General features: G+C 38.6%; 1 protein-coding gene across 3 annotated transcripts in view; it reads right to left on the bottom strand.

Moving 5' to 3' along the window:
* LOC131775989 (uncharacterized) overlaps positions 1-25,801 on the bottom strand; it is a 35,807-nt gene extending 10,006 nt beyond the window's left edge. The window contains exons 1-34 of one of the 3 annotated variants that reach the window (XM_066164792.1): positions 25,690-25,801; positions 24,284-24,382; positions 23,123-23,551; positions 22,568-22,975; positions 21,530-21,958; positions 20,975-21,382; positions 20,159-20,229; positions 19,487-19,751; positions 18,935-19,113; positions 18,240-18,388; positions 17,397-17,575; positions 17,165-17,245; positions 16,180-16,355; positions 15,877-15,952; positions 15,313-15,399; positions 14,727-14,977; positions 13,925-14,027; positions 13,237-13,359; positions 12,043-12,156; positions 11,565-11,618; positions 10,931-10,972; positions 10,379-10,501; positions 9,303-9,580; positions 8,562-8,670; positions 8,126-8,260; positions 7,227-7,440; positions 6,458-6,606; positions 5,034-5,282; positions 4,176-4,441; positions 3,343-3,451; positions 1,972-2,310; positions 1,568-1,591; positions 1,323-1,434; positions 350-439 (exon numbers count right to left, since the gene is read on the bottom strand). In XM_066164792.1, coding sequence (XP_066020889.1) covers positions 350-439; positions 1,323-1,434; positions 1,568-1,591; positions 1,972-2,310; positions 3,343-3,451; positions 4,176-4,441; positions 5,034-5,282; positions 6,458-6,606; positions 7,227-7,440; positions 8,126-8,260; positions 8,562-8,670; positions 9,303-9,580; positions 10,379-10,501; positions 10,931-10,972; positions 11,565-11,618; positions 12,043-12,156; positions 13,237-13,359; positions 13,925-14,027; positions 14,727-14,977; positions 15,313-15,399; positions 15,877-15,952; positions 16,180-16,355; positions 17,165-17,245; positions 17,397-17,575; positions 18,240-18,388; positions 18,935-19,113; positions 19,487-19,751; positions 20,159-20,229; positions 20,975-21,382; positions 21,530-21,958; positions 22,568-22,975; positions 23,123-23,551; positions 24,284-24,362 — 5,900 coding nt within the window. In that variant the 5' untranslated portion in view covers positions 24,363-24,382; positions 25,690-25,801. Of the gene's footprint in view, positions 1-349; positions 440-1,322; positions 1,435-1,567; positions 1,592-1,971; positions 2,311-3,342; positions 3,452-4,175; positions 4,442-5,033; positions 5,283-6,457; positions 6,607-7,226; positions 7,441-8,125; positions 8,261-8,561; positions 8,671-9,302; positions 9,581-10,378; positions 10,502-10,930; positions 10,973-11,564; positions 11,619-12,042; positions 12,157-13,236; positions 13,360-13,924; positions 14,028-14,726; positions 14,978-15,312; positions 15,400-15,876; positions 15,953-16,179; positions 16,356-17,164; positions 17,246-17,396; positions 17,576-18,239; positions 18,389-18,934; positions 19,114-19,486; positions 19,752-20,158; positions 20,230-20,974; positions 21,383-21,529; positions 21,959-22,567; positions 22,976-23,122; positions 23,552-24,283; positions 24,383-24,492; positions 24,615-25,689 lie in introns of those variants that run through there. The other 2 variants (XM_066164794.1, XM_066164793.1) reach the window with 2 other exon arrangements.
* Between the last annotated feature and the right edge of the window lie 608 nt (positions 25,802-26,409).

Raw genomic sequence — 26,409 nt, 5'->3', positions numbered from 1 at the left:
ACATGAGTCCGTCTTGTTGTTAAGTCTTAAACGACTTGTAGATTTCTGCTAAAACAATAACATCATTCACTTTCGATTACTATGCGTGATAGAAATCTAAAGCTTGTGATCTAATTGTTCATTGTACCGTTCATATTAGTTCAATGCTTATTCCCCGACCTATAAACGTAATTTTCTCAGACCATCTGCATGGGTGATAACGAAACTGACACCACACAAAATACCCATCTCATTGTATACAATTGTATTTTACAGTCATCCCAAAATACGGAAAATCTTCCGTCCAACAAAACGGACTAATTATGATGCAAATTCAACGAGTGAGCATGTTATTGCACGAAACACCTACATGTAAACTAGCCGCTGTTTTGCAGCTGGTGGAGAATGAAGATCCCGGGCGCTCATGTACAGTTCACTTATATTGTTATGGCTCAATAACCTGCAAAAATGAAAAGCATTGTTACCAGTTTAAGTTTATCATATTTTGATATAATTTAAAAAGTCGGTACGCTAGAATCCAGGTAAATAACGAACGTTTTAGGCGGAGGGAAGGGGTTTCAAAGCCCATAATCTTATTTGTTACAAATTTGAGATGGGTCCAAATCCAATCTGCAAATTAAGAATTTTACATTCTTTTTAAGCATCTTAGACAAAACATTATGTGTGCTTATCAGGTAATACTTTAAATTGTCTGGACCGGTACTTAATGCATTAAGATAAAAAGCACTGAAATTTATTCAGCGGCAGATCCAGACCTTGAGCAAAAGGGGGGACGGCGGCGGCGGCGGTTTTTTGTCGTTTGCCCTGCCAGCTCTTCTTCCTTTTGCGATTCTTCTTTTTTTACCCAAAATAGGGAAGGGGCCTGGGGCCCCCCGGGACCCTCCCCTAGATCCGCTGTTGTTATTGTGAGCTACAATAAGTGTTATGGAGTGAGGATTCTCTCTTAGCCTAGTTCATGATTTGTCCTCTCGCACCCAAACTGATCAGAACCAACTTCAAATGGGTCTCGAGAGTACTCCCGCCGAGTTTACCTCAATACGCTCCGCACGGTCTGGATAGAAACGTGTGCCACTAAGACCAATCGCGTCACGTCATTCGCGTTTTCCCGCGCTTCAAGCTACTGTCTAGTCTAGTTTTTATTGTGAGTTCTCATTAGCTCCACGTGATATTTTCCTTTGCTCTCTTTGGTTCTTCTGGCGTCTTTCAGAGATGAAGGTAGTCTCCACGTCATTGTTTTTGACTCAAGACGTGGCCCTTATGCTCACATACTGACTGCGAGATCCAAGATAAGAGGAGCTGGGTACAAAATGAACAAAACTTACATAACAGTGGTGTAGTTTGGGATCCCCGGAAATTCCGTCAATCTGCCACTGCACTGAACAACAAGGTCAAGATTATCAGTTGTCTTACAGCAATTACAATTCTCCGGACAGCCTAGATCAGAAAAGTGAAAAGAAGACACGAAATGTCTGCTTAAAGCGGAGAAAAAGTTGGTGTAAAATATATCTTTTTTGATTCAATTCATTTGGAAAACTGATAGTCTGCATTTGCTGGACTGACAACTTACCATTTTCAAGGCAAACATTTGGAACTGCAAAGAATAAAATTGAGTCAGTCTTGAAATTCGATAAATAAGTTTTCTAATTTCATGAACTTGTGGTACTTAAACAGAATAACACAACGTATTTTCCTGGAGGTGTTTGTTAAAGTATGATAACCGAACTGCCCCAATGAGTGCAACGCAGTGTCTACCATCAAACGTTCAACATCAGATCTGTCTGGGATCATTTTGGCATTCTACGTGTAATGCCTACTCTCCTTTCATAACTGTTTAAAGGGAGGTTCCGATCGACCTCGGTTTTATCAATCTAAATGGGACTGACACGCATGGCTGGCCAGAAATGTGGGCACTGCTCCTTAATAGCATCTATTCCATCCTCCTGACGTATCACATCAGTATCCATCAATTACCTTTTATTGCCGTATAGTTAGCCTTGAAGCCTCCCCTTATCACTTCTTCATTTGACTTGAAGAGCAAGAACATTATTCTTCCTTTGGACTCAATTACAGCTGGAATGGTTTGACCACAAAAGCGTCCGTATGTAACGTGAGATTCGTTTACTTCCACGAAATCACGTGAGCACTCACTGCTATTCTCCAGGTCAAAAAAGACAAACTCTAACTTGATCACGTGACCAGGAGGAGCTATTAGGGTCCATGTATAAGAAGCGTCGTTCGTGTAATATCCAGGGTATTGGGGAGACAAAATCCAGCCAGTCGTTTGATTTTTCAAGATTTCTTTTCGAAAACCTTAAAAAGAACACAACTTTGTATAATTATATATATAAATTGATTTGATGAGATCATTATGCGGATTTTGATGGTCACTCGTGCAGGCAGGGTATCAACTCCCAATAAGCTTACATATTGCTGCCATCATTCGTTCAGTATCACAAAATACTCCCTTGATTCCGAACCTTTGAATATTCTAATCCCTGTCATCTTGGAGTTAAGGCTATGCTTCTTGGAATTTCAAATATTATATTGCGCTAAATTTAAACTGAAAATTGCTTTCTCATACACGACCAAGTGGCCAGTGTACCTTTAAAACTCCTCTCTTCCCCATTAAAGTTCCTTAATTGTTTACTAACGTTAGTCCTGAAGCTGCGATGTCTCTAGAACGTCATGAAATCTAACGACAGTTGTCTCATAATATTAGCAACGATAGATGCCCAGGTTCAGCGATCGCGTCGCATTTTACTTAGCCTCGAAATTCTACTTTTGCTACCTTTAAGGGTGCATTAGTTGCTATTCGTTCATTATATGATGGGATATCTATAAAATGTAAAAATGTAATTTATTTCGTACCCAGATCCCACCGTTTAACTGTATTTACAACCGCTTAGCCGTGAAAGTCTGAGAATGAGACTACCATATCATTCGATAACAATTAATCACAACCAACCGAGGTTCAACTCATCCTGGTGAATACAGAAATTACGTCCGATCAGAACCGGATTTAGATCACTGTAAACCCTTACGGGTAATTTTGAAAGGCTCGAGCTCTAAGCACATTCTAAAAAACTAACGTAGTTTACCTAAGGAATAAAGAAACCAGTAAGAAATACAGAAAAATGTCAGGCTTTAGGGATTTTTTTTTCAAAATTATGGGTGAGATTCTCTTCAATTCCGATTTGCGTAATTTTTTCCAAGTTTCTTTGCTCACACAAATTCATGTTATTTTTGTAGTCAACTCATCTTCCACATCACTTTATCCTTTCTCACTTGTGAGTGGTCTTCATGATTCATAACTCCTTCTGTATCACTTAACCTCGTGCTCACCTTGGTTTGCGTTTGGTGGCTGAATCTCACAGTAACCAGGTACAATATATAGACCACCAACTGCTATGTAGCCATCGTCCTTTGAGTTTATTTGACCTCTAAAAATCAACTGAAACAACAAAAGTGCATTGTGTAGTTTAGTATGGAGCAAATTTTTAAGTGCTAAGATAACATTATTTTGTAGCCAATAAACGCATGTACCTACATCGCCTACATAAGCATGTTCGAGCGATAATCGTTTTCTTACAAGTGTTAAAAAGAAAACAACAATAACACAAGCTAGTAAGTGACGGCGTTTTAAAAGCGTGCGATGCATTGTATAAAGCTCAGAGTGATAAATCACACGTAACTGAACAAGCTTTGTGTTCTAAAAGCCTCGGGTATTCCTTTTGCATGCTTTATTTTCCTTTTAAATAATTCAGTGAACGTTTCGATGTTTTCCGCGTATTTTAAGGCGACAGTGTTTCTTTTATTCTTATTTCCTCTGAAATTTTGCGCGAGAAATTGGCGCACGGCCGTCTAAAAGTGAACCTTTTGCGCACGCCTGAAGTTTAACCGCCGTGTTCCTATTGCATGGCCGAGCTCACCACTGAATTCTCTGGCGTAGCAACTGAAGGAAAAGTTTGAATAAGCTGGGGTTAAATCCACATCTAGCCTCAGATTTTTTTATTCGTCCTAAGCTAGTGTCAAAAGTTAAAATATATTCTTTTCATACTGAGAAAGTAATTGTTTTGCGTTGTAACACATAGGACTTCTATCCTTCCAGATAAATCGCAACACAGTCTGACTAAATGATTATAAAAAAAACCCCTCTAAGGCACCTCATTCCTTACCCGATGACGCACTGTTCCTGTTATTGACACCTGTCCATATTGCCATAATTTTTGTTTGTAGTCTTCTTCAGTGCCATTTATTGCCCAAATAGGTGTTGGCTCCCAGTCTTCATTAACGCTTTGAATCAAATGTAGTGAATGATTTCCGTGACCAAAGAACATAAAGCGAAACTTTATACACTTTCCATGCCCACCATCTGACCGGATAAACCACGGGCTCTTAAGCGCTGCTCGACCTCTACTTGCATTAAGAATCATTCTATCACCTGTAATGAGAGAATTCAAAGAGTTTGCCGCGAAATTCATTGTTTATCTTATCACCAAAAGGTTTCATGAGATGAAACATGGTGACATGATTTAAAACGAGTGTCGTAAAAGCAAAACTATTGCTAATGAAAAGAAATTACAGGCAATCAGAGAAAACAGGGAAAATGGTTAATGTGTAAAAGAGCCAAATAGACTTTCGAATCTTGAGGAAAACTAGTGACTAAGTCCCTGTAATTTTTTTTGCAATTTGCTCATCTAAATGTTTGGGAGAGCAAAGTGAATTTTTAAAGAGTCAAGTGAGGTCGAGCAAATACAACCCCAAATACAACAAATGCCTTCGTCTATCAATTGCAAAATGCACCAAAACCATTCGCAGCTTGGTCACCTGCATTTTCTACTTCTTGAGATAATGCTTTTTATCGGCATAATCGGGAGACTGAGTTAAAAAACAAAAAAGTCGAATTTTGGTTTTGAACTTCATTGTCTTTTACCTGATTGCGGGCTTTCGTTCATGCAGATGTTATGATAATCAGATTTACTGGCATATTTTTGACATAGTCTTCGCAAAAATAAATTGAGATTGTAACGAACCTTCACGATCTTGGCATGATAAAGCTTTCTTTATCCGAATCACTGAGCACTGAGTTGAATTATAGCTCAAGTAAGATTGGAATCTCGTCCAGGCTTCTGCGTTTCCTGTTTCATTTGCACAGCCAAGAGACATGCGCCATATTTCTTGTGATTCGAGCACGTGATTCCACACGTTAAGTCCACTAATATAACCGTTGATTCCACTCGAGGTTGTCTCCTCCTTAAATCGTAGATACAAGTCTCCTCTCCCTTTGAAGTACGAAAAGTTGTAATTCAGAAAATATTACCGCAAACGATTAATTCATAAATCACAACCATTACAATTTCCTCAAACGTGATTGGTGCAGTAGCTGCTTAACTTTTAACAGATCATTCTGTAGAGTTGCAATTGGAAGTGTAATTGGACAGTTGGCTGTAATCGGACATCTGTAATCGGACAGTTAAGCAGCCAACCATATTTGGTCCTTTCAGTCACCAATCACAGAATTGATCACAATAACCATAGCAACAACCACTTATCCTAAAAAAGTTGTGGAATTTCCAAAGTTGAGGAATATTTTACATAGACATTGTTTCTACTGAACGTATTTGTCCTGAATTTATTTGTTGTTTTCGAAAATTGTAACAGTTATGATTAATTGGTAACAGGACCGAGTGGAGTCCAGCTCTGTCTGTAATCATACTCATGATCAACAAATCGGACTCCCGCTTCGCGGTCGTCCGAATTTGTTAATCAAAGGTATGATTACAGACCGAATTAGACTCCACTTGGTCCTATCACGATTATTTGGTTTTATGAATAACTGACGTACTACGCACGCCCTGATTGGTCAAAACCTATCGTTTATTGCAGTAGTAAAATCACAGAAAACGTTCCGTCGATTTACCAGCATAATAACCCACCTGGGTTATTGAGAGAATACTCAAAATTTTCAGTCGAAATCACAAGTCAGAAGCAAGTGATTTACAAGCTTTTCTAGTGTGCTCCAAAAATCCTCTTTGCACTAGGTTAAATATTATACCGGTTTCACGATATAATCACTTCGTATGTAAATTGCATTGTTTCGACTGCTTGCAAGTCCATCAATCGACAGGGGAAGGTGATGTGCGTCTTCTTATGAAGCATGAAACAACACAACAGTTGGCTGGTTTTTAGCTGCTATGATTGGCACATTTCAATCCTTGTTATACAGGTGTCTCGTTGCCTCAGAAATCTGCTGTGACACGAAGCTTCTGTTGATATGTTTCGTAATCACGAGAATTCACGTCACCGTAATTCCTCTTTCACTATCCGGCGTGTGGTGGGTCACTCGCCAAAAATACGCTTTTGAAAATCAACGTTTGGTCACAGCTGCTAAAAACTAACGGATTTCAGCAAAACCTTTTCTTTTTATCTCATAGGAGCTAAATAATATGTTGGGTACCTGTCACTGGATTTTCCACGTCAACACGAGGCTCCTTCAGTTTAATTTGTCCGTCAATGTAGATTTGTAAAACTCCGCTCATTTGTACTTCGCCCCAGCTGGCGCAAACATGGTGCCATTTGTCGTCAATTACGGAGGTTGATGTATTCCTAAAAAGTGAGATGTTTCATTAAAAAAATCAGTGTGACGTCTGACTTCTGACGTTCGGAAACAAAATAAAGCAAAGTACTGTGATTTAAAGTAAACTTGCTAATGGAATCATAAAGTAGCCAGTTTAAAATAAGCAAGGGGAGTGAAAGCTTCAGCTAGTTCTGGGGCTAGGATTTCCCGAGGTCGGAAGAGATAATCAAGTCACCCCTTATAATCAATGCTCTTGAGCACCGAAATGCCTCGTTATTGCCACCTTCTCAGAGGTGCTCTCAGGCTGAAGGCGGTTGGAAACTCCACCGTATGTCTCAAGTAATAGCTGATGATCGACGCGCGTGAAGGATCAGGGTGAATCGTCTGTTTGTGCGGGTGGGCATGCAGAGGCGGTTACAGAAACTAAACAAAGTACTTTTTCCTGAAGAGGATACAAAGAACATTGCTGAGCTCACGTCTGACAGTTTGCGACTCCTTTACTCAATCGGTGTACCCAAGAGAATAGAAACTGTTTATATTCTCTTGGTACATACATATATCACAACCAGTATTTATTCTTGGATTTTGAAAACTGAAGCACTAACTTGGGGATGATGAATTAAAACAAACAACAATCTGTTATACTAACCATTCTTTCTCATGTAATCTAATTTTCAGCAGAGCAGATTGAAAGACTAGTTGAAGTAAAGTCTTCCCTCGACACTCGTCAGTGTTTTGCCTATACTCGAGCTGCAGCCCTGGGAATTTGGTTCTAATCCACACACACAGTGTACCCTTGGTTAAATCCTTCTGGAGCCATTTCTTAACATGCATGCTTTGGCATATTGCATCAAAACGTAGCACTTTAACAGAGGAGGAAAACGAGAGGAGAAGAAAATTTTAACTGCTATCCACAATGTGAAGTAAAGTAAAATTACCCCAGAATTTGCAAGGTTCTACCTAGTTATAGCGGCGTTTTTCTTGGTAAAAGGATGACTTTTATTCATTTATCACTTCAGTCTTTGCTTAAATGTAGCGTGTAGTACATGTTTATGTTCATCGTAATTAAGTAAATAAATTTAAAAGAAATAAGCTCTTGAGTAGACGGACTATCACCAGTGAGCTGCACCAAAAAAATGGGATATACGCCCTAAACTTAAACAATGTCGTAAAAGAGTCTTCGCTGGGCTCATATAATGGGGGAGGGGGGGAGGGGTGGGGTGGAGGAGAAAGGGAAAAAATTAGAAAATACTAAAACGTTAAAGGCATACTTTTCGAACACCTCTGCATTCCAGTTTCTAAACAGTTGTACGTAGAATTTTACTATATGTCAAGAACCATCGTTTTATGCTCTAGTCATCCCGACTCCTTTTTACGTGCGATGGTTTTTTTTAAACGGTAACAAGTCAGAGATGGCGAGGAAGGCATGTAAGTAACGATATTGATTTGAGAACATATCTACGGGTGATCTACGTAAACGTAACCATTGAAGGGTTTGTAAGTAGGCGGGGACTTATAATTAGCCTTAGTATAATAAGAAACAATTACCACTTTGTGAACTTTCAGTCACATTATCTTGTAAGTTTTCAAGAAGTTTTTTAACTTCAGAGGAAGAGACAAGTCTCCACGTAGCGTCGCCAGGGGTACTGGTCCAGTTCTCAAGTTTTACACAATTTTTACAGCCTTTTGATGAATAAAAAGATAGATTAACCCTTAAACTTCCATGAGTGACCAAGACAGAATCTCTCCTTACAATATCAATACGATATCAAGCAGACAAGTGATGAGAATAAAGAAAAACATTAATTGGGGAATTATTAGTTGATCCAATACCAAATTCTCCAAACTAAAATCACAAGAACTATATGGCAGACAGTAAGGAGAATTACTAATGAGATCATGGGAGTTAAAGGGTTAATGAAGTTAAAACAAATACTGAAAAGAAGAAAAATCAGTGAAAAACTTTTCAAAAAACAGTTCCTACTCTGTTTGTCGGTGAATGGTATTTTCTCGCATTTTTCCGGCGAAAATGAGACATCATCAATTGCGAACATCACTTTTTCGCTGGAGCTTACTGTTCCCCTGAAGGAAATCTTAAGTAAAAAAAGAAAAAAACACCTTGAATTTTTATCTGATTCACAGTGCATACGTTCAGCAAAGTTCATTAGACAGACACCTACTGGTTTAGTATTACTTGAAACGACGTAGTTTACCACAAACCGTCCAAATATGAATGCGAAGGTTGCATCATTCTTTTGGAACTCTCTTTGAGTGATAGCTGTTGCTGATAGCAAATCTTTGATTTCAGGCACTTTTTAAGTCTTTTCTTACCCTCTACCTTTGGCAAACGCAAGGGCCTACCACTCAGTACGCTGGATTTTGGATTGGAAGGTCTTTAAGCTTTGGCCGAGTCATCATTGTTGTACTGTGTCCATGGACAAGACACTTCACTCTTACGGTGTGTGCCTTTCTGTAGCCAGTGACAGCGACAGAGACAGGCGCAGAAACAAAGACGATGACCGTAACAGTAACAGAGACGATGGCAATGACAGTGATAATAACAGCGACAGTTAAAATAAGATTGACAGTTGACAATGACAGTCCAGAAATAGTGACAATAACAGTGACATTGACAGTGATTGCGACAGGGTCAATGATAGTGACAGCAACAAAAGAGTGACTGCAAATGGTAATCACATGATCATTTCACAGAAATGATACTAACCTCTCTGTATTTATCCAATGTGAGAGGAAGCTGTACAAAAATCCAGTGGTCACTTGTGTTATCCGAGACCGAGAGAAGTTCTTCCGACGTCTCAGTTTTATTTGGGTTCAAATGCACAACCAAGACCTCTATTTTATAAGATAAAGAAGAGGTCTTTCTCCAGTTGCAAATGTAATACCAAAAGCGCATACACTTCCAGTTGTTTGAGGACTCAATAACGTTTGAAGAAATTGTTGCTGGAAAATCATTTTTAACTCCAATGAAACAAACGAAGTTTCCTGTTAGGAAACAAAATGTATCAAGATTCAGCTTAGACTTAACCCCTTTTTTCTACTGCTTCCCGAACTTAAGTTAAAAAATAAGAAAAGCTCTTACACAAACCTGAATGAGTAGAAAGTTTTCTAATAAAATGGTCTTCTTCGGCAAGCGCCCAAACCTTAAACAGCGCGTCGAAATATGTGCTTTGTTTTTAGTGCAATCTTAAAAGCATTAGAAAACTTTTAAAAGTCCTTACTTTTACCTTAAGACAGCAAGCCTACTCATCTTTAAGAATCTATGCAATGTTCATGCCACAGAGTTTTACATATGGCAGAATTAGAATCTTGTTCGCAGATGCTAGGAGATTGAGTATGTCACGAACAACCCATAAAAGTTGCATTCAGGTCACAAATTTCACGTTAGCTGAAATCTGTAATGCAAAATTTGAATAATTTTGCTTGCATTTGGCATCACGAGCGAGTTTAACTGGAGGAGACGAAAGCCTTATTATATGCCAAATCGCAGATGCATAACATGGATGGTCTGTGAGTGAAGCTAAAGGTGTCCTAGATTGCATTTGTCTAGAAAAAATGAAGGAAGTCACCCTCGTTTCCATGCGTTTTAGAGTTTTGAGTCCTCATTGTTGCCTTGTGCCAAACAACTTTATCCTTAGTTACTGGTCGTTGTGATGACTTTGGGTTTTAGCCAATTAATCGAAAACTGTAAAATGTGTAACATAAAATTGGTGCTAAACCATCTTATCGTCATATTTTTAATCAATGTCAGTGAAAATTATTGTGAATTTTCACACATCTTACCATGATTTTTGGCTCGAAATCTATCATGACTACAAATCTTTTTTGAGGAGTTCCAGCTTAGTCGCCATTCTTCATCTCCTTTCCTACCACATTTCGTTCTCTCAAAATAGCACCCCGGGTTTTCTGAAAAAAAAAATTTAAAAAAAAACTATATTTGTGAGGAAAACATACTGAAAATGCTGAATCCTAAGAAAAGAACATCACGGCCTAAGTCCTGTGTGCGGGAGACATATACTACTGATCCATGAATCATGAGTCCCCTGGACTAACCTGTGGGGGTTGGGGGAGGGGGAAGGGAAGGACGGGGGAATCAGGGGACTGCCACCTTCACTTTTTCTTCCCAGAAGTATGAACAATTTGTAAGGGAGGTGTATTCCTGTAAGCCTCCAAATCTGTAATCACCGTACGGAAATTCATGCTTTGTGATTGGATTGTTTTACGTTACGCGGTCGCTTCTGTCTTGATCCACTGTCACTGTCACTGTCTTGTGGTTGACAAATTTGCTGCTTCTGCTTTCATGTTCAAATTACCATTTAAGGACATTTTACTCACTTTCCGAATGATTCCGTGTTTCATGAGACTGCTTTTCTACTGCTGGAAGGGAATTGCAACTTAATTAGTATGGTGGTAGGGGGTCAATTGGGAGCGGTAATGTAACATTCATAAAGTGGTCTCACGTGTCCTTAAAGGATCTGCGTCATAGTATTCTGAGTAGGTTCTTTGTTACGTGAGAAACAACTTTGAACAGGAAGAAGGTCACATACTTCTAGCTCGGTAAAATAGGAAAAAAATAGGTGGCAATGATAAACCTGAAGATGTCATTTAACCTTTCAACCCTTAACTTAACCCTGTCATAAACATCAAGTCGTTACGCTGCTGTAATATTTCACGTGAGTATTACAGTGTTGCAGACTGTATGGGAATCCATAATCTTTGATAGAAATAGTGAGAGCCCTTTATACTTAAGAGTCAGTAGCAATCGGGTCGAACGCAAATCCTTGTTTCTATCCCTATTGTTTTGAAAGATCTTATCAGTCACGATTTCAGGGTTATTGGTGGAAATTTGACAGTTGTTAGTGTAGTCGATTGCACCGCTGTATGAAATAAAAGATAGCTGCATACCAGTGGTAACTGTACGTGTAAATCTTAGTAATGAAAAACGAGAGCAAAAAATTTGATTCATTACCTTGTTGTGGCTGATGCCCGCAGCTCAAGTTGTTGAGTGGGCACCTGAAAGACTCTGTGGAGGATTGTTTAAGAATAATGATTCTTCAGCGTCGGTACAAGTTATTAGTGTTGATTGTCTAAGTAAACCAGTTTGCAGTTGCATGCATGACCTAGGACTCGCAAGTCCATTACCTTAGCCATTCGGACATTCGGTGGCTAAATTAAAAGCAAGTCACAAACAAATATCCGAAGAATTTGGTATGCTACAGAACGTTTGATAAAATCGAGCTCCGCTTTTAACAAAAAGTTAATTGCCTTTTACCATGGAAAAGCGAAAAGATTTGATAACTTAACATACAGATAAAAATGTTCTCAGAGGGGAAATATTCTGGACAGCGGGGAACATTTAGAACCCCCAAAAAACTATATTGTGATGCAAATATGATGCAAATATGACATTATGGGAAGAGGGCGAAGATACTCGAAATCTTACTCACCGCAAATTGATGGCTTGTGAGTTTTATCCTGACAACCATTGGAGTCCTGACAAGTTTCTGACCACGGAATGAAACTTCCGTCCACACACTGGAATTTTTTGTTCTCGCTTGAATCTGTGTAATCAAGAGTACGTATTAGTACATTGTTGGTTGGGAAACTGCTATCGTCCCGAAGAGATTTACGAGCCTGTTTAATTTCTAAGTTTTTATAATTGCCCAAAGACATCTTATGACAAGTTCAGTCTGGGAAATAAATATTGCCATTATATAATATTACTACAAATTTTAAAACTGCGAGGAATAGTGGTTGCCGTTCACCAATTTCCCAAGTTAAAACGGATTCTGTTTCACGAAAGATCCATCTTCTATTTCCCGCTCTTGGGTTTTTAGAAGCCGGTTTGAGTTTTTGAAAAATCGATTTTGAAATCGTCCTTCATACTAAAAATGTCCGTTTTTTTGTCATTTTCAAAGGCTCAGGAATAGTCCTTATACGTTCTCAAACTTCCCCTTTTTAAGCTTAAATTAAGGATTAACCCTCCCTCTTCAAAAACCCGCTCTTGGGTTTCTCAATTTTTGCCTCTGGAAATTGAAAAACCGAATTTTATTAACGCTGCTGAGCTAGTTTCGGCCCTTTCTTCTCTAATTATGGGCTTTTCAAGGCGCGAGTGCATTCATATCTCCCGCTTCAGTGCTGATGAATAATTAATGGTGTCCAGGCATTCTACGCGATGTGATGACAAATATTTTCATCAGGAAGATTCTCCGTAATTGATAGATTCTTTGGCTACGGAAAACACGTCGAAACACCGCTATTTCTTGGGAAAGTTTGAAACTTGCTTTGGCTCCGTGACAAATGTTTGAAGCGACTAGGAAAATGGGATCCAAAAAGGAGCATCAATGGTTACGGATGAAGAAGAAGGGGAACAAACCAATGTGAGTTAAAATCAAAAAGAAGTGCAAAGACAGTAGCAGGTTTTAGGGTAGAAATGGGACACGACAGCTGACCAGCGTACAGTTGAAGTCACATGAATAACTTGGTGATGCAGGGCACGGAAAAGAGACCAAAGGATACCAAAAAGGATGATTTGGGAATTTTGACTCAAGTCTTAAACGACGTCCACAAACACAGGGCGTTATTCACGATACACACCTTTGTAATTTTTGCTACTTCATTTCAAAATTATGTGCACTTACTGCAATGCTTTAACTCATCACTACCATCTGAACGGTCTTCGGTTCCATCACAGAGTTTCTCAGCGTCAAAACGTTCATTACAAAACTTGACTTGTCGTAATTTATTGTTACAGTGCGTCCCTCCTAAAACAAGTATAGCGAGGTGGAATGTTATCTTGGAGGCAAACGAACTAAAATATGTTAAAAGTTGTTCTTGTTTTTACAGATTGCATGAATAGTGATGCCAAAGGGACAAAACTTCACTTGGTCCTTATAAAATATGATGTATACTCCGCTGCAACATTTCAACTGCAACACCGCTAGCGATGAGTTCTATTAGCGAGAGCGCGTCGCTTCAAGAAGCATGTTGTTTATATTGGTTAGCTGCTAATGGTGCGTTTCAGCCCGCTGTCCTTGAAGCAGACCGATCTTCATTATCTGTTGTAACGGATTTTTTTTATGAGACAATTCATCATTTCTTTATCTATCAACTACAGCGTACAACTAACGTACCTTTCACAGCAGAATGTATTTAAAGTGAAATTAATTTTCCACCTAGCTTCACTCGTTTTTCCATCCCCCTCTGTACCCCATTCACCGAAACATAAAAGTGTAGAAAAAAGCTAACAGGTAACCTGCGATTAATGCCTGCAAATATTCAGGATTTTAATTGAGTCAATGATTGTCCTGTTCTCTGTACATTACCCACCTAATGCTGCATTCATAGGTTGTAGCTCGCACTCCAATGTTTTTATTATTACATCATATATCGTCATCCGTCCCCTTGTACCTGTCTTGCCTTCAAATAGAATCTATGAATTAAAAAAAATGTTTGAAATGAACCGCAAGATCTAAGTTGTAAAGTAGCCTTACAATTATTTACTCACACGATGCTTTCGACCAAGCTGATCATAGCAATATGGAGGACGCTTGTTCGACACAAACCGAGTGATGGCTTCGTTTTTAAATAGAGTTATCTGTGACTTGGTGGTATAGCGCTGGAGCGCAGATCCTGACGGTCTGAGGTTCGATTTCGCGTGGGGGATTCTACTTTTTCTACTTTTTGGGCTGAGATTGTAACAAAATGAAGTAACATCTTTCTTTACATTCAATTTGTCAGGCACGGCCGATCTTTTCATCTGCATTTCTCAGAGTGTGGTCGGACTTATCATAAGTAAATCTTTTACAGGTGATCGAACATACTGAGCCCTCAAGTCCATATCCTCTAAGAGAGACTATTATCTAATTTCTTCTCACGGTATCGCTGTTTAATCAGACATTGAGGTCATGAAAATAAAGCGAATGTTCCTTAAACAAACCTAGTGATTGTTCAACAAATTCTCTTCATCAGGTTTCATGAATATGTATTCAAACAGATCATAAAGACTTCTACGTTATCCACGTATTGGGGAATGAAAAGATTTTAACGCCCTAAACTGAATTTGTTAAATGAATCAATTCTCAAGTATTGAAGAGCCTATGATATTCAGCGAAAAATGAATTCTTTTTACCGTGATGTTTTGCTCTGATTTCCAAGAAACTTGAGCGAATGTTGACTTGTTTCCTTGCTCATCTTTTATCGACCACTTTGGAAATTTCTTCCCGTTTGGTTGTACCACAGATACTTTTAAACAAAAAAAGGAGCTGTTGCTTGATGAAGTATTGTATTTGAATTGGAGACATGTTGGTACTTTGGAATACACTTCTTTCCATGGTAATATAGCGCTTTGCAGCCAAATTTTTTTTCCACCGATACTGAACACTGTTAAAAAAAACAATTGTTAAAAATTATTCCTTGGTAAAGTTTCCTTTAAAGTTAAGTTTCATCATACAAAACTTTGCTTTGATTCAACCTCTAATAGAGCTTTGCAGACGCATCTGCCAACAACTGTCCTTTCTCAAAGTTATCTGCAAATAACTTAAGAGAAAATGAAATAGCTTCACCAGTATTTTTTTTATTTTTTCCCTCATTTCTAATAATCATCTTTTCAAAAAAGCGTCGGCGTTTTTTCAATAACAAATTTTGCCTTCTTTACAACTCTCTACTCGATTTCAGTCATTTTAACCAAAAGGAATTGAAATTTGATGATGAAATACCTCCCCCGTTCCATTTGCTCCCTGTAATTGCACTTGTGTTCCACTTGCAAAAGTTACTGGGTGAGGTGCAGTTTTGCAACACGGCAGCTATAAGACAGGGGGAAATATGACAAAGATAACGAACAAGAGATGAAAAATCAGTCAGTACAGTAACATACGTATGGTTACCTAATATTATCCATAACTTAGTTAGTTAGAGTGATGAAGTGGTCCTCTGTATCATAGGCTACGCAAAACTATTCAAATCGGATCAAGGGCTCCTTTCAACCGACACACCTCACACTAACACGGGAATGCACTCACCATTCTCTTTAAAAGCCGAAGTTCTCGTACAAAAAAACTTACTTATCTGGTAGATTTATTAGAAGCAAGCATTCAGTTTAATTTTGCGCCATTTTCTACTTCATTTATCTTTCCCTTTCCCACTTCACTTTTCATGTTTTTTCATTTCCTCTTTTAAAATAACTTGGTACATAAGTGCGTTTAATTGCGGATAGCTAACCCTGCAGCGAAGACGGTGGGGAGGACTTTTTCATGAGATTACCAAAATAAATCATATCATACCTTGAACAGTAACATTTGTCAAATTTTTTTGCATGGGTGACAGTTTTCCGCCGTGCTCTACCAGAGAGTAGTTGGCCTGTCAATCCGGATTAACAAATAAGAGTTAAATTCAACTAATGCATAGAGCATCAAGCTGCCACCAGTGCGGTGACATATCCGTTTTCTTTCCCCCACCCTACCCCCCCTCTCTCTTTCTCCCCCCCCCCCTTCTCTCTCTCTGCCTCCCTCTTTCTCCATGAATCAAATTCTATCCACAGTTACTAATTTCAAAGTTCATTATTTGAGAGTGATACTATTGCTTACTAGAACAACGTAGACTCCGGGATTAACAGCCACTTCCGTCTCAACTTGGAATGATATTTCTTTGCACGTCATCGACAATGAAGAATTTAAGGGAAAGGTTTTATTAAGCAAATGCAAACCGAGATCCAGCTTACAACTCGGACAGAAAACTCCTCGGCAACAGTATTTGTAAGAACCTTAGGTATAAAAACAATGGAAATACAAGTTATCAAATTGCATTGATTAGCTTGATAAAGGTTTCTAACTCACAAGAATAAGGCTATTATTTGACGAACACCCTGAGAATGTATGGTTAAAAATAAACTTGCAGACTTAAAGAAAATCATCACGGCCACCGTAACAAGAAAAGAAAAAACTAAAAAATTCCGAAAAGAGAACAACAGCTTTTTACACGTGTATTTTGAGAAAACTTTGTATATTTCCTAGCCGCTCTTTATAAAACAGTTGAGTGAAAGTAACAATTAGGTCTCAGTTACCTGGAAACGGTAACCCAAAGAGAAAATTAATCCAGCTTTTATTTCGAACTCACCCTGCTTTCGTGTGCCATAATGAATTGGAGGTCTAGCCCCGTTAGAGAGAGTAATGTCACGGAGTCTTTCGTGAAAGTCCGCATAAAATGTTAATTCATTTTTTCGATCGAAGATGTCCTTGACGTTACCGTTGTGACTGCTTTATGTCACTGTTCATGAGAGAAGCAGCGGCAACGACGAAGATCGGGATGACGACGACACTAACAATAACATCAGCGAAAACAGTAACGATAACGATAGCAGTTACGGTGACGGTGATTGTGACGGTGCCGATTAAGATAACGGTAACGGTAACGGTAACGGTAACGGTCACGGTAGTAATGATCGTGACGGTAACGTTGACGAGGACGGGGACGTAGCGACAACGATAATGATGAAGATTATTACAATTACAATAACGATAATGGTAACGGAAATTATAACGATTAAGCTTGCAATAACAACAACTAACTAACCAGCGACGCTGAGGCTAGAACCAACTTCTACAGTGGCGTTCTCACTTGGATCGCTTAGCTGTATTTCTAAAGTAGTTTCTCCTGAGAAAGTTCAAAGAAAAATTGATTAGAGTCTTGTTAGGCTAAGATTACTCATGACTGTCGAGATGATTTGCTGAAGTAGACTGAAATCATAAATTCAAGAGTTATGCATTTCAAAAAAGAGTCAAAAATGTAAATTTAAGGTTTATACCTGGTTTTAACCAGTACAAGTTGTTGCCAGACATCGGTTTTTGTTCTGTTCCGTTGGGAAACTTCACTCCGACAGCCAAATGATCATGGCTGGAAAAATTGTTGGTCGTGAAAACTTCCATTCTGTAAAAATAGCACTCAGAGAGAGACCTGACACCAGAACTTTGATCGATTGGCCGGCTATTAGGAAGTAATGAAAAATAAAAACTTAAATCAGTCCCCATTCCTCTAAAATTAATATTCAATTGATTCTTTAAAGTAATCCAGGATTTAAATGTTTTTTTCGCCTTTCTTAACCTTTGTTCACTCAGTGATTATTCAAGAAAGTTGAATTACTTTCTGATCAGCCATTAAAATTCTCAAACCAGTGACAGCTTGGTTACTTGTGTTTTTCTGCTCCTCGATTTTAATGTCTTTACTCTGAATTATCTTTAGCTCCACTTGTTTTTGTGATAGTCTGCTGTGATAACATTACTTTTACTTTTACGATGCTTAATCCGAGAGCCTTTTATGTTCAAACTAGGCAGTAGCCAAACTGCAAACTATTTTTGATGTTAAGCAGCCGTATTCAGAAATGATCTCAACAGATTTATCGAATTCGGCCTGGGGAAGTTAACAGAAAGGAAATTTCTCGGTAAAGGGTGTGACGATGTTTTTATTTATTTATCAATTTTTGTTATGTTTGGTCATTTCTATGAAATCAGGATGAAAAAGTAAGGACCGAAACTTCTTCAAATTTTGCAGTCTCGAATTGGTTTGTTTTCATCACTTCTGATCACAAAGTTAGGTGTTGAAACTATGGACCCTAGGTGTTACGTAATTTTTAGGAAGTTGTCTGTTTCACCTGTGCCAGCCTTGAGTTGACTCGTTTAACTGCACCAGAATATTTTTGTCTAAATCTGCGCTCGGGTCTAAGTCGTTCACTGTTACAAGCCATAGCTCACATCTTTCAGCGCAAGTCATATAAAAAGTAAAGTTTCCACTTCGATTTATCTGTTAAGAAATTGAAATAATAAACCTCACGTAAAAGTGATGTCTAGGCCTGACGAGTGTAAATAAATTTCGTGGTAGGTGACATATTTATTGAATACCTTCACTAAACGACTGAATTACTACCTGAATTACCAGATGACTGACCTACTGACTAACTGAACTATTGAATGATTTAGTGATTGATACACTGACTGACACACGGACAGATAAATTGACCGATTCACTGACCGACTCACTGTCCGACAAACTGCTCACGACTGACTCAACAACTATCGCTGACTGAATCACTGACACCTTGACCAATTCATCAAGTGAATCAGGGACTGACTTTTTCTCCGACTGACTGAATAATTGAATCTCTATTTCACTGACTAAACGACTCACCGACTCGCTCACCGAATGTCTTCCTGACTGACTGACTGATGACTGACTGACTGCTGATTTAGTAACAGACTATAAACAAATGATCGAGCGATTAAGCGCTTTCAAGTGGTGAATGACCTATTTGTGTGCCTCTCCTTTTGCTTTTGCTCAACTGATGGTTACCTGCAAATATGTAGTTAATTTCTGTCCGTAGCCAAAACCAAACTTGGACGGTGCGTTAAGACTTTTAATGACATGCCATCCGCTCACAGTCTCTTCGTCTATTTCATTTAAGTCGTAGATATCCAGATTGCTGATATTCCAAAACTCTCTCATTACTCCATTTCCATCAGATTTGGAGCCTGTAAAGCGAAACGAAAATCGTTCAGACTAAATAATTACTTTATTAATTTTAACTAACAGTTACTCTCCAAAATGGAAATGAGTACTTGTTTTAGTATATACCACACAGACACACTGTTTTAGTATATACCACACAGACACACAGTGGTCGGAAATTAAAATCTTGACGAGCGATTTTGTCCCTTCAACTGCTCGTGGGTGAATATGGTACTCGCTAATCTCTTCTGAACTAGCCGATCAGCGCGCGCAAAAGCACGCAAAAAGCACTATTTACAGGTTTGGTACATAATTATCTATTTTAATCTATAGGGGCGACTGAGCATCTGTTTCAAAGGCTTCTCGCGATTCATATGAGATTGTTTTTAGGCTTACCTAGTCCAGAAGTGTATAGTTCGCAAACAGTAAGTTTAGAGCTCCCTTTTTTGCGCACTTGGACGGCCACGCCCTTCACAGGGGGAACACAATCAAACACTAATCCTGCACGTTTTTCATTTCTGTGACACCACACTGTCCAATTATGTGTCAAAACTTGAACCTGGTACAGTTCGCTACTCGTATGAAAATGACTCTCGTTGACCTTTACTTTGTAAATATGCAGATCCCCAGGTAGGGAAATGTTTATCCAAGGATTGAACTCCTACAATTGAAATAAAGATCATTTTTAATTAAGATAAATCTTAGCGGAAATATCGATATTGCTGTGTCAAGGATCAATAGGTGATAGATCACAGAAAAATAACTGGTGCACCCAATTTCTCCACATCTTGCCACGAAATCGTCAGTTGAACAATTGAAGAAATATCGGCGAAAGTCTAGAGGAAAATAGCTTTCTAATCCATTTGGTTGTATTTTATAGATCTGAAATTTGGTCATCGGCTTTCCGCTATCCAGCAAACAGCGTAGGTGTAGGTGTTGTTTATATGATAGCAGACCTAATTACTCAAAATCGGAAGCGTCATAACTTAACGAACTGAAATGGTGTCTTCCAATTTTTAATGCTGAGGGTCGAATGGTATAATTATGATAATAAGAGTTCATAAGTACCTCATTGGAAGAGAAGCAAGATGCGATGTTGTTATTGATAGTGGAGGGATCGTTGGCTGCAGTTGTGAAGCCTACATTGACATGTGAGTTGAAAGAAGGTTCGTTAACAGTGGTGGACCAATGATTATTTATCAGAGAATTTTTTTTTGGGGGGGGAGGATCTCATGGTTTTCAGGGGGGAATAGAGGGCGTTGGTCGTCGCCAACAGAGTATAAGGAGGGTAATATGGAACATTTACTGCCGATTAACCACCAATGAGGGGGGGGGGAAGGGTGGCATAAGAATATTATAGAGCTTTATGGGGGGGATCAGTTACTTTATATCAATACACACCACTGCATACCAACGTCATAAGAGCTGCGAATTTTCTTTTGACTCAAATAAGGAGACTTAGTAAGTAATTTGAGGAAAAAATAAGGAAGAATAAAATTGACGGAAAAATAGGTAACAGAAACATGAAGTGACAAGTATTTAACTCAGAGACATGAAATAAATGAAGACTAATTTAGTTCTTAAAACAGAGAAGTTTGCCATTAAAACGAGTCGTGTTCTCTAAAAGTAGCTATTTAACATCGTTTGTCAAACGTTCCGTTCATCACGTCCGTAACATAGGGTAGGTTATGACGTATAAGTATTCAATACCTTTTACCCATACCCCCATTCGTCCATCGCCATCACCGATCAATCAATCAAATAACTATGGCTTTACTCGGTCACAGTCTGCTGGTACTCACTAATTCTTACATTGGAAACAGCAAGTAAGAGTTTAATGAATTACACTTAAATCGTTTTAAAATATTACTAAAATCGACTTACCATGTTGGTTTTGACATATGACACCAACTGGATCATACCCGTCGCATGGTAGGTTACTAAGCGCAGCTTCATCTCCATCAAGATGCACGCATGTTTTCGTCTGATTCAGTTTTGGATAACCTGATTTCCAGAGATTAGGATCAATAGGCGATCCATCCATCCACGTCCAAGAATCCAGATCTGTCGAAACTCGATCCAAGTAAAACTCTCTTTTTTCAAGGTCCAGAGCAAGATTTCCCAGTAGATCGGATAATCTGTGGTGTTGTGCACTGGTATTAACCGTAGCTAAGCGATAACCGCCTCTTGAGCAGTTCTTTGAGGCGTCCGTCCAATTGGAACGAGCTCTGTGGTAAATCTTGTAACAGTGGCCATCGATGTGGGAAAAACCCGCTGCGCAAGAGCTCTTAGCTATAAGATTTCAAAAGATAATGGATATGTGATACATAAAAAGTTGCAAATAGGATGGCCTAAAATTAAACCCCCTTCCTTATAAAGGAGCTGATTCGAAAAATCAAAACCAGAAAGGACTGCGGCTTATACGAGAAAATTCGGTACCTGTTAAAGTTTCACAGATAAATCCTCTCAGCGAATCGCATTTCGTAGTCTTCAGCCGCCACCCACACAAGTCAGGGGAAAAACTAGCCGTAACACAGTTCCCAAAAGTAATGTTGGGTTTTCCACGCCCCCAAATGGCAGGATTTACTCGGGCACCATTGGACCATTTCAAGTCCAAGCGAAAACTGTCGTGAGCTCCAAGCAGATGTGGTTTTGGATGAGTCCCAATAATCTCCCTCAATTCTTCAAGAAGGGAGGGACTGTGAGGTATAGCGAGGTCCGAACCCGTCTCAAGGCACTTAACACGTGCTGAATTTAAGACGTCGTATCCCTGATCTTTATCTTTGGAGGCGTTTCTATAAAATGAATCGATCTTAAAGCAAGACCGATCGATTTCGTGCCATCCAGGTAAACAGTTGCCTTGGCTTACTAAAAAAATTGAGTGATAGTGATAAAATTATAAAGAATGTTATTTCATTTGTTGGTATGAGATGCTTATTCACAAGACTTTTAGTGTCTATAAGGAATACAGAAACAGAATTAGGTCGAACGCACTTGTGAAAGACTCATGAGCAGTGGAAAACAGAAACCAACGTCAGTATCTGAGTAACAGCGCACCTACCCCTCCCCTTACCTAACTAACGACAGTCAACTGATAACAAATTAGTGCCAATGTTGGTTTAGGGGAGGAGTGGGTGCACAATTTCTCAGATACTAACTTTGATCCGAAAGAAGTGGTCTTGTAAATATTTGTAGAGGCTGATTAGGCATAAAAAAAACATCAAGCGGGAAATTTTAAGAGTAACTTTAACTTTATAACTGAAACTTTATTCTTCGTTCTCCCAAATCATGCGCACGTGTGTTGGATGTTTTCAATCACATGATGAGCAGCTGTGTTAATTCATCGGAAAAAAAACTATTTGCATATGAAAAGAGTTGATATCCTCTAGGAATTACTAATTACACCAACATGTCCAAATAGGGCCGGCGCTGAGATAGACTTAATGTGAAACATTAACTAAACTAAAATCGACTTACCATGTTGGTTTTGACATATGACACCAACTGGATCATACCCGTCGCATGGTAGGTTACTAAGCGCAGCTTCATCTCCATCAAGATGCACGCATGTTTTCGTCTGATTCAGTTTTGGATAACCTGATTTCCAGAGATTAGGATCAATAGGCGATCCATCCATCCACGTCCAAGAATCCAGATCTGTCGAAACTCGATCCAAGTAAAACTCTCTTTTTTCAAGGTCCAGAGCAAGATTTCCCAGTAGATCGGATAATCTGTGGTGTTGTGCACTGGTATTAACCGTAGCTAAGCGATAACCGCCTCTTGAGCAGTTCTTTGAGGCGTCCGTCCAATTGGAACGAGCTCTGTGGTAAATCTTGTAACAGTGGCCATCGATGTGGGAAAAACCCGCTGCGCAAGAGCTCTTAGCTATAAGATTTCAAAAGATAATGGATATGTGATACATAAAAAGTTGCAAAGAGGATGGCCTAAAATTAAACCCCCTTCCTTATAAAGGAGCTGATTCGAAAAATCAAAACCAGAAAGGACTGCGGCTTATACGAGAAAATTCGGTACCTGTTAAAGTTTCACAGATAAATCCTCTCAGCGAATCGCATTTCGTAGTCTTCAGCCGCCACCCACACAAGTCAGGGGAAAAACTAGCCGTAACACAATTCCCAAAAGTAATGTTGGGTTTTCCACGCCCCCAAATGGCAGGATTTACTCGGGCACCATTGGACCATTTCAAGTCCAAGCGAAAACTGTCGTGAGCTCCAAGCAGATGTGGTTTTGGATGAGTCCCAATAATCTCCCTCAATTCTTCAAGAAGGGAGGGACTGTGAGGTATAGCGAGGTCCGAACCCGTCTCAAGGCACTTAACACGTGCTGAATTTAAGACGTCGTATCCCTGATCTTTATCTTTGGAGGCGTTTCTATAAAATGAATCGATCTTAAAGCAAGACCGATCGATTTCGTGCCATCCAGGTAAACAGTTGCCTTGGCTTACTAAAAAAATTGAGTGATAGTGATAAAATTATAAAGAATGTTATTTCATATGTTGGTATGAGATGCTTATTCACAAGACTTTTAGTGTCTATAAGGAATACAGAAACAGAATTAGGTCGAACGCACTTGTGAAAGACTCATGAGCAGTGGAAAACAGAAACCAACGTCAGTATCTGAGTAACAGCGCACCTACCCCTCCCCTTACCTAACTAACGACAGTCAACTGATAACAAATTAGTGCCAATGTTGGTTTAGGGGAGGAGTGGGTGCACAATTTCTCAGATACTAACTTTGATCCGAAAGAAGTGGTCTTGTAAATATTTGTAGAGGCTGATTAGGCATAAAAAAAAACATCAAGCGGGAAATTTTAAGAGTAACTTTAACTTTATAACTGAAACTTTATTCTTCGTTCTCCCAAATCATGCGCACGTGTGTTGGATGTTTTCAATCACATGATGAGCAGCTGTGTTAATTCATCGGAAAAAAAACTATTTGCATATGAAAAGAGTTGATATCCTCTAGGAATTACTAATTACACCAACATGTCCAAATAGGGCCGGCACTGAGATAGACTTAATGTGAAAATGATCTAATTTGATGTTTGAAACACGCTCTTGAAAAAAGAATATCAACTAGAAGAGTTCTAAGGTAAATTCTCGGAATAAAAGGAATTTATTTTGAATAAAGAGTATTTTTTTGAAAAATTAATTATTTACAACAAAAATGCATTACCTGTGCTGATTGTAGATAAAAATTTGAGCAAACAAAAAAGAACGACGGCTTGCACGTTAAAATTCATCACAGAGGCCATAATCTTGATGTCGGGTGATACTAATAAATGAAGGTGCATGAATAAAAATAAGAAAGCCAGATACAGATTATCATACAAACTTTTATGACAGACTTTTAAGCTTTTGGGCTTATTTGGTATTCATGCTTACCATGAGTGTGATGTCGGACACAGAAGGAAAATTTGAATCAGTTAGAGAACACCCCCTTCAGACAAACTGATTCAAGTCGGTGTGAACTTCGAGACTCAAAGGCTCAAGGAAAGGGGTTTCATTCATCTGTAACGCGTGTGGGGTTGACAAAAAGTGCAAAAGGAAACGTTTGAATCAAAGACCATCTGTTTTCTGTCTTCTTCTGAGTGACAGAAAACTTGAGGCAGGATCATTAAAGAGCCACGTATAGTGCATTAATCTGTTAACAGATAATAATGCTTTCTAGCCATAAGTTTTCTCAACAGTGTTAAGAGACAATAATGCTTTCTAGCCATAAGTTTTTTCCACAACCTAGGGGACGAAGGTTAATTCTTTGTTCCAACATCGTAAAAAATGAATTTAAAACCTTTTCTGTTCGAACTAATTACACTAGCTACAAACGTTTTGGCCATATGGCGGTGAAGCTACGAGATATTAAAATCCTTGAAATATTTGGAAATGAATTTAAAACTGTTTATGTTCGAACTAATTACTCTAGCTACAAACGTTTCGGCCATATGGCCGTGAAGTTACGAGATGTAATCTTTGTTCACGAACGATCAAATATGTCAATTTCGATTCAGTCCTTTTTCTAACATAACCAAAACTGTCTCTTTTGGGGGTAAAATACAAAGTTACCTTCAAAGGAAACTAATAAATAAAGGAGCATGAGTAAAAACAAGAAAAACAATCCTACAGATGTTCTCTGCGTTTCATGCGCGTGAAATACGTCGAAATCCAAATAATCTTCTGAAACTAAGTTAAAATTTCCAAAGAAATGCTCAAAAAAAGTAAAAAGGAACAAAAAAAAGTGTTCTTTTGATGTCTTTTTTTTCTCGCATGTTCGATTCTTTTCTTATTTATTTTTTTTTGTTTTAAGTTAGATTAAAACAACGCAATTGTTTTCTATGTTCTGTTTTGCTTCACCCGCGTTTCTATCGTTTTCTTCCTTTAAGCTTACGACGGAAAAATTAACGAGCTTCCTTGCCGCATTATAACATGTTTTGGAAACTCTCTCAGGACCTCGAACTACCCGAAATGACAAATTGCTAGAAGCGTACTGAATGCATGTCACTCACGGTCAGATTTTGTTTGTACATTATTTCCAGCTCTTGTACTCGAGATTTGAGTAAAAACTTAGGCCATGCTGGGTGTTACCTTGAATCTGAATTCCGTAGGCTGATTCCAATTGACTCCAACGAGGAGGTTTAAAAACGTTTCATGTCTTTCGTTGTATCGATGTGCAGAAATTTGACTTTTTATTATGAAGGAGGCAACTCACATTCAATTAAAATGCAAATTTCTTTTCGTCCTAAAAATAGCATGTTTTCTAATATAGATCTCTTTGCTGATAGGTGGTCGACAATTCTGAAGCTGAATTGTTTAAAGTTCTCAAATTAATGTCTTTTTAGATAAAAACTTTTGGAAATTCCTAAATATAATTGCTAAACTGATAATTCTCAAGAACTGGGAGCCGAAGCACGCCACCATCTGTTGCTTGTCTATTTCTGTTTGTTTGGTGTGGGTGTGACGCGACGGCCGTCAACTCTTAGCTTTGTTTAAAAAAAGATCCATTCAATAAGCCTGCCTTTTAAGTGTAAATTAGGTGAGTTATGTATAAAAAATAAATACTCATTCTTCCATAACACCGACTCAGTAAAAGCTTCGACGTACATTTCTCCGCAATTTTCTCGACAACCACCTTTCCCGAGAAATAATCTTCGTCCTCCCTCCTTTTTAATTAAAGGTTTTTCTTTTTTATTTTTTTAAGATGAGTTTCTTTTTTACTATTTGTTAATGTTCTCCTGGTATGGAGTGATGTTGCGATTTCATCTTACTATCCAGGATCTGCCCCTGTGCACGTACAAAACCGTCGTT

The sequence above is a fragment of the Pocillopora verrucosa genome, chromosome 4 (genome assembly GCF_036669915.1).
Source record: "Pocillopora verrucosa isolate sample1 chromosome 4, ASM3666991v2, whole genome shotgun sequence".
NCBI classification, from domain to species: Eukaryota; Metazoa; Cnidaria; class Anthozoa; order Scleractinia; family Pocilloporidae; genus Pocillopora; species Pocillopora verrucosa.
The sequence above is the reverse complement of the archived record's forward strand: the minus strand, read 5'-3'. Positions and strand labels throughout refer to the sequence as shown.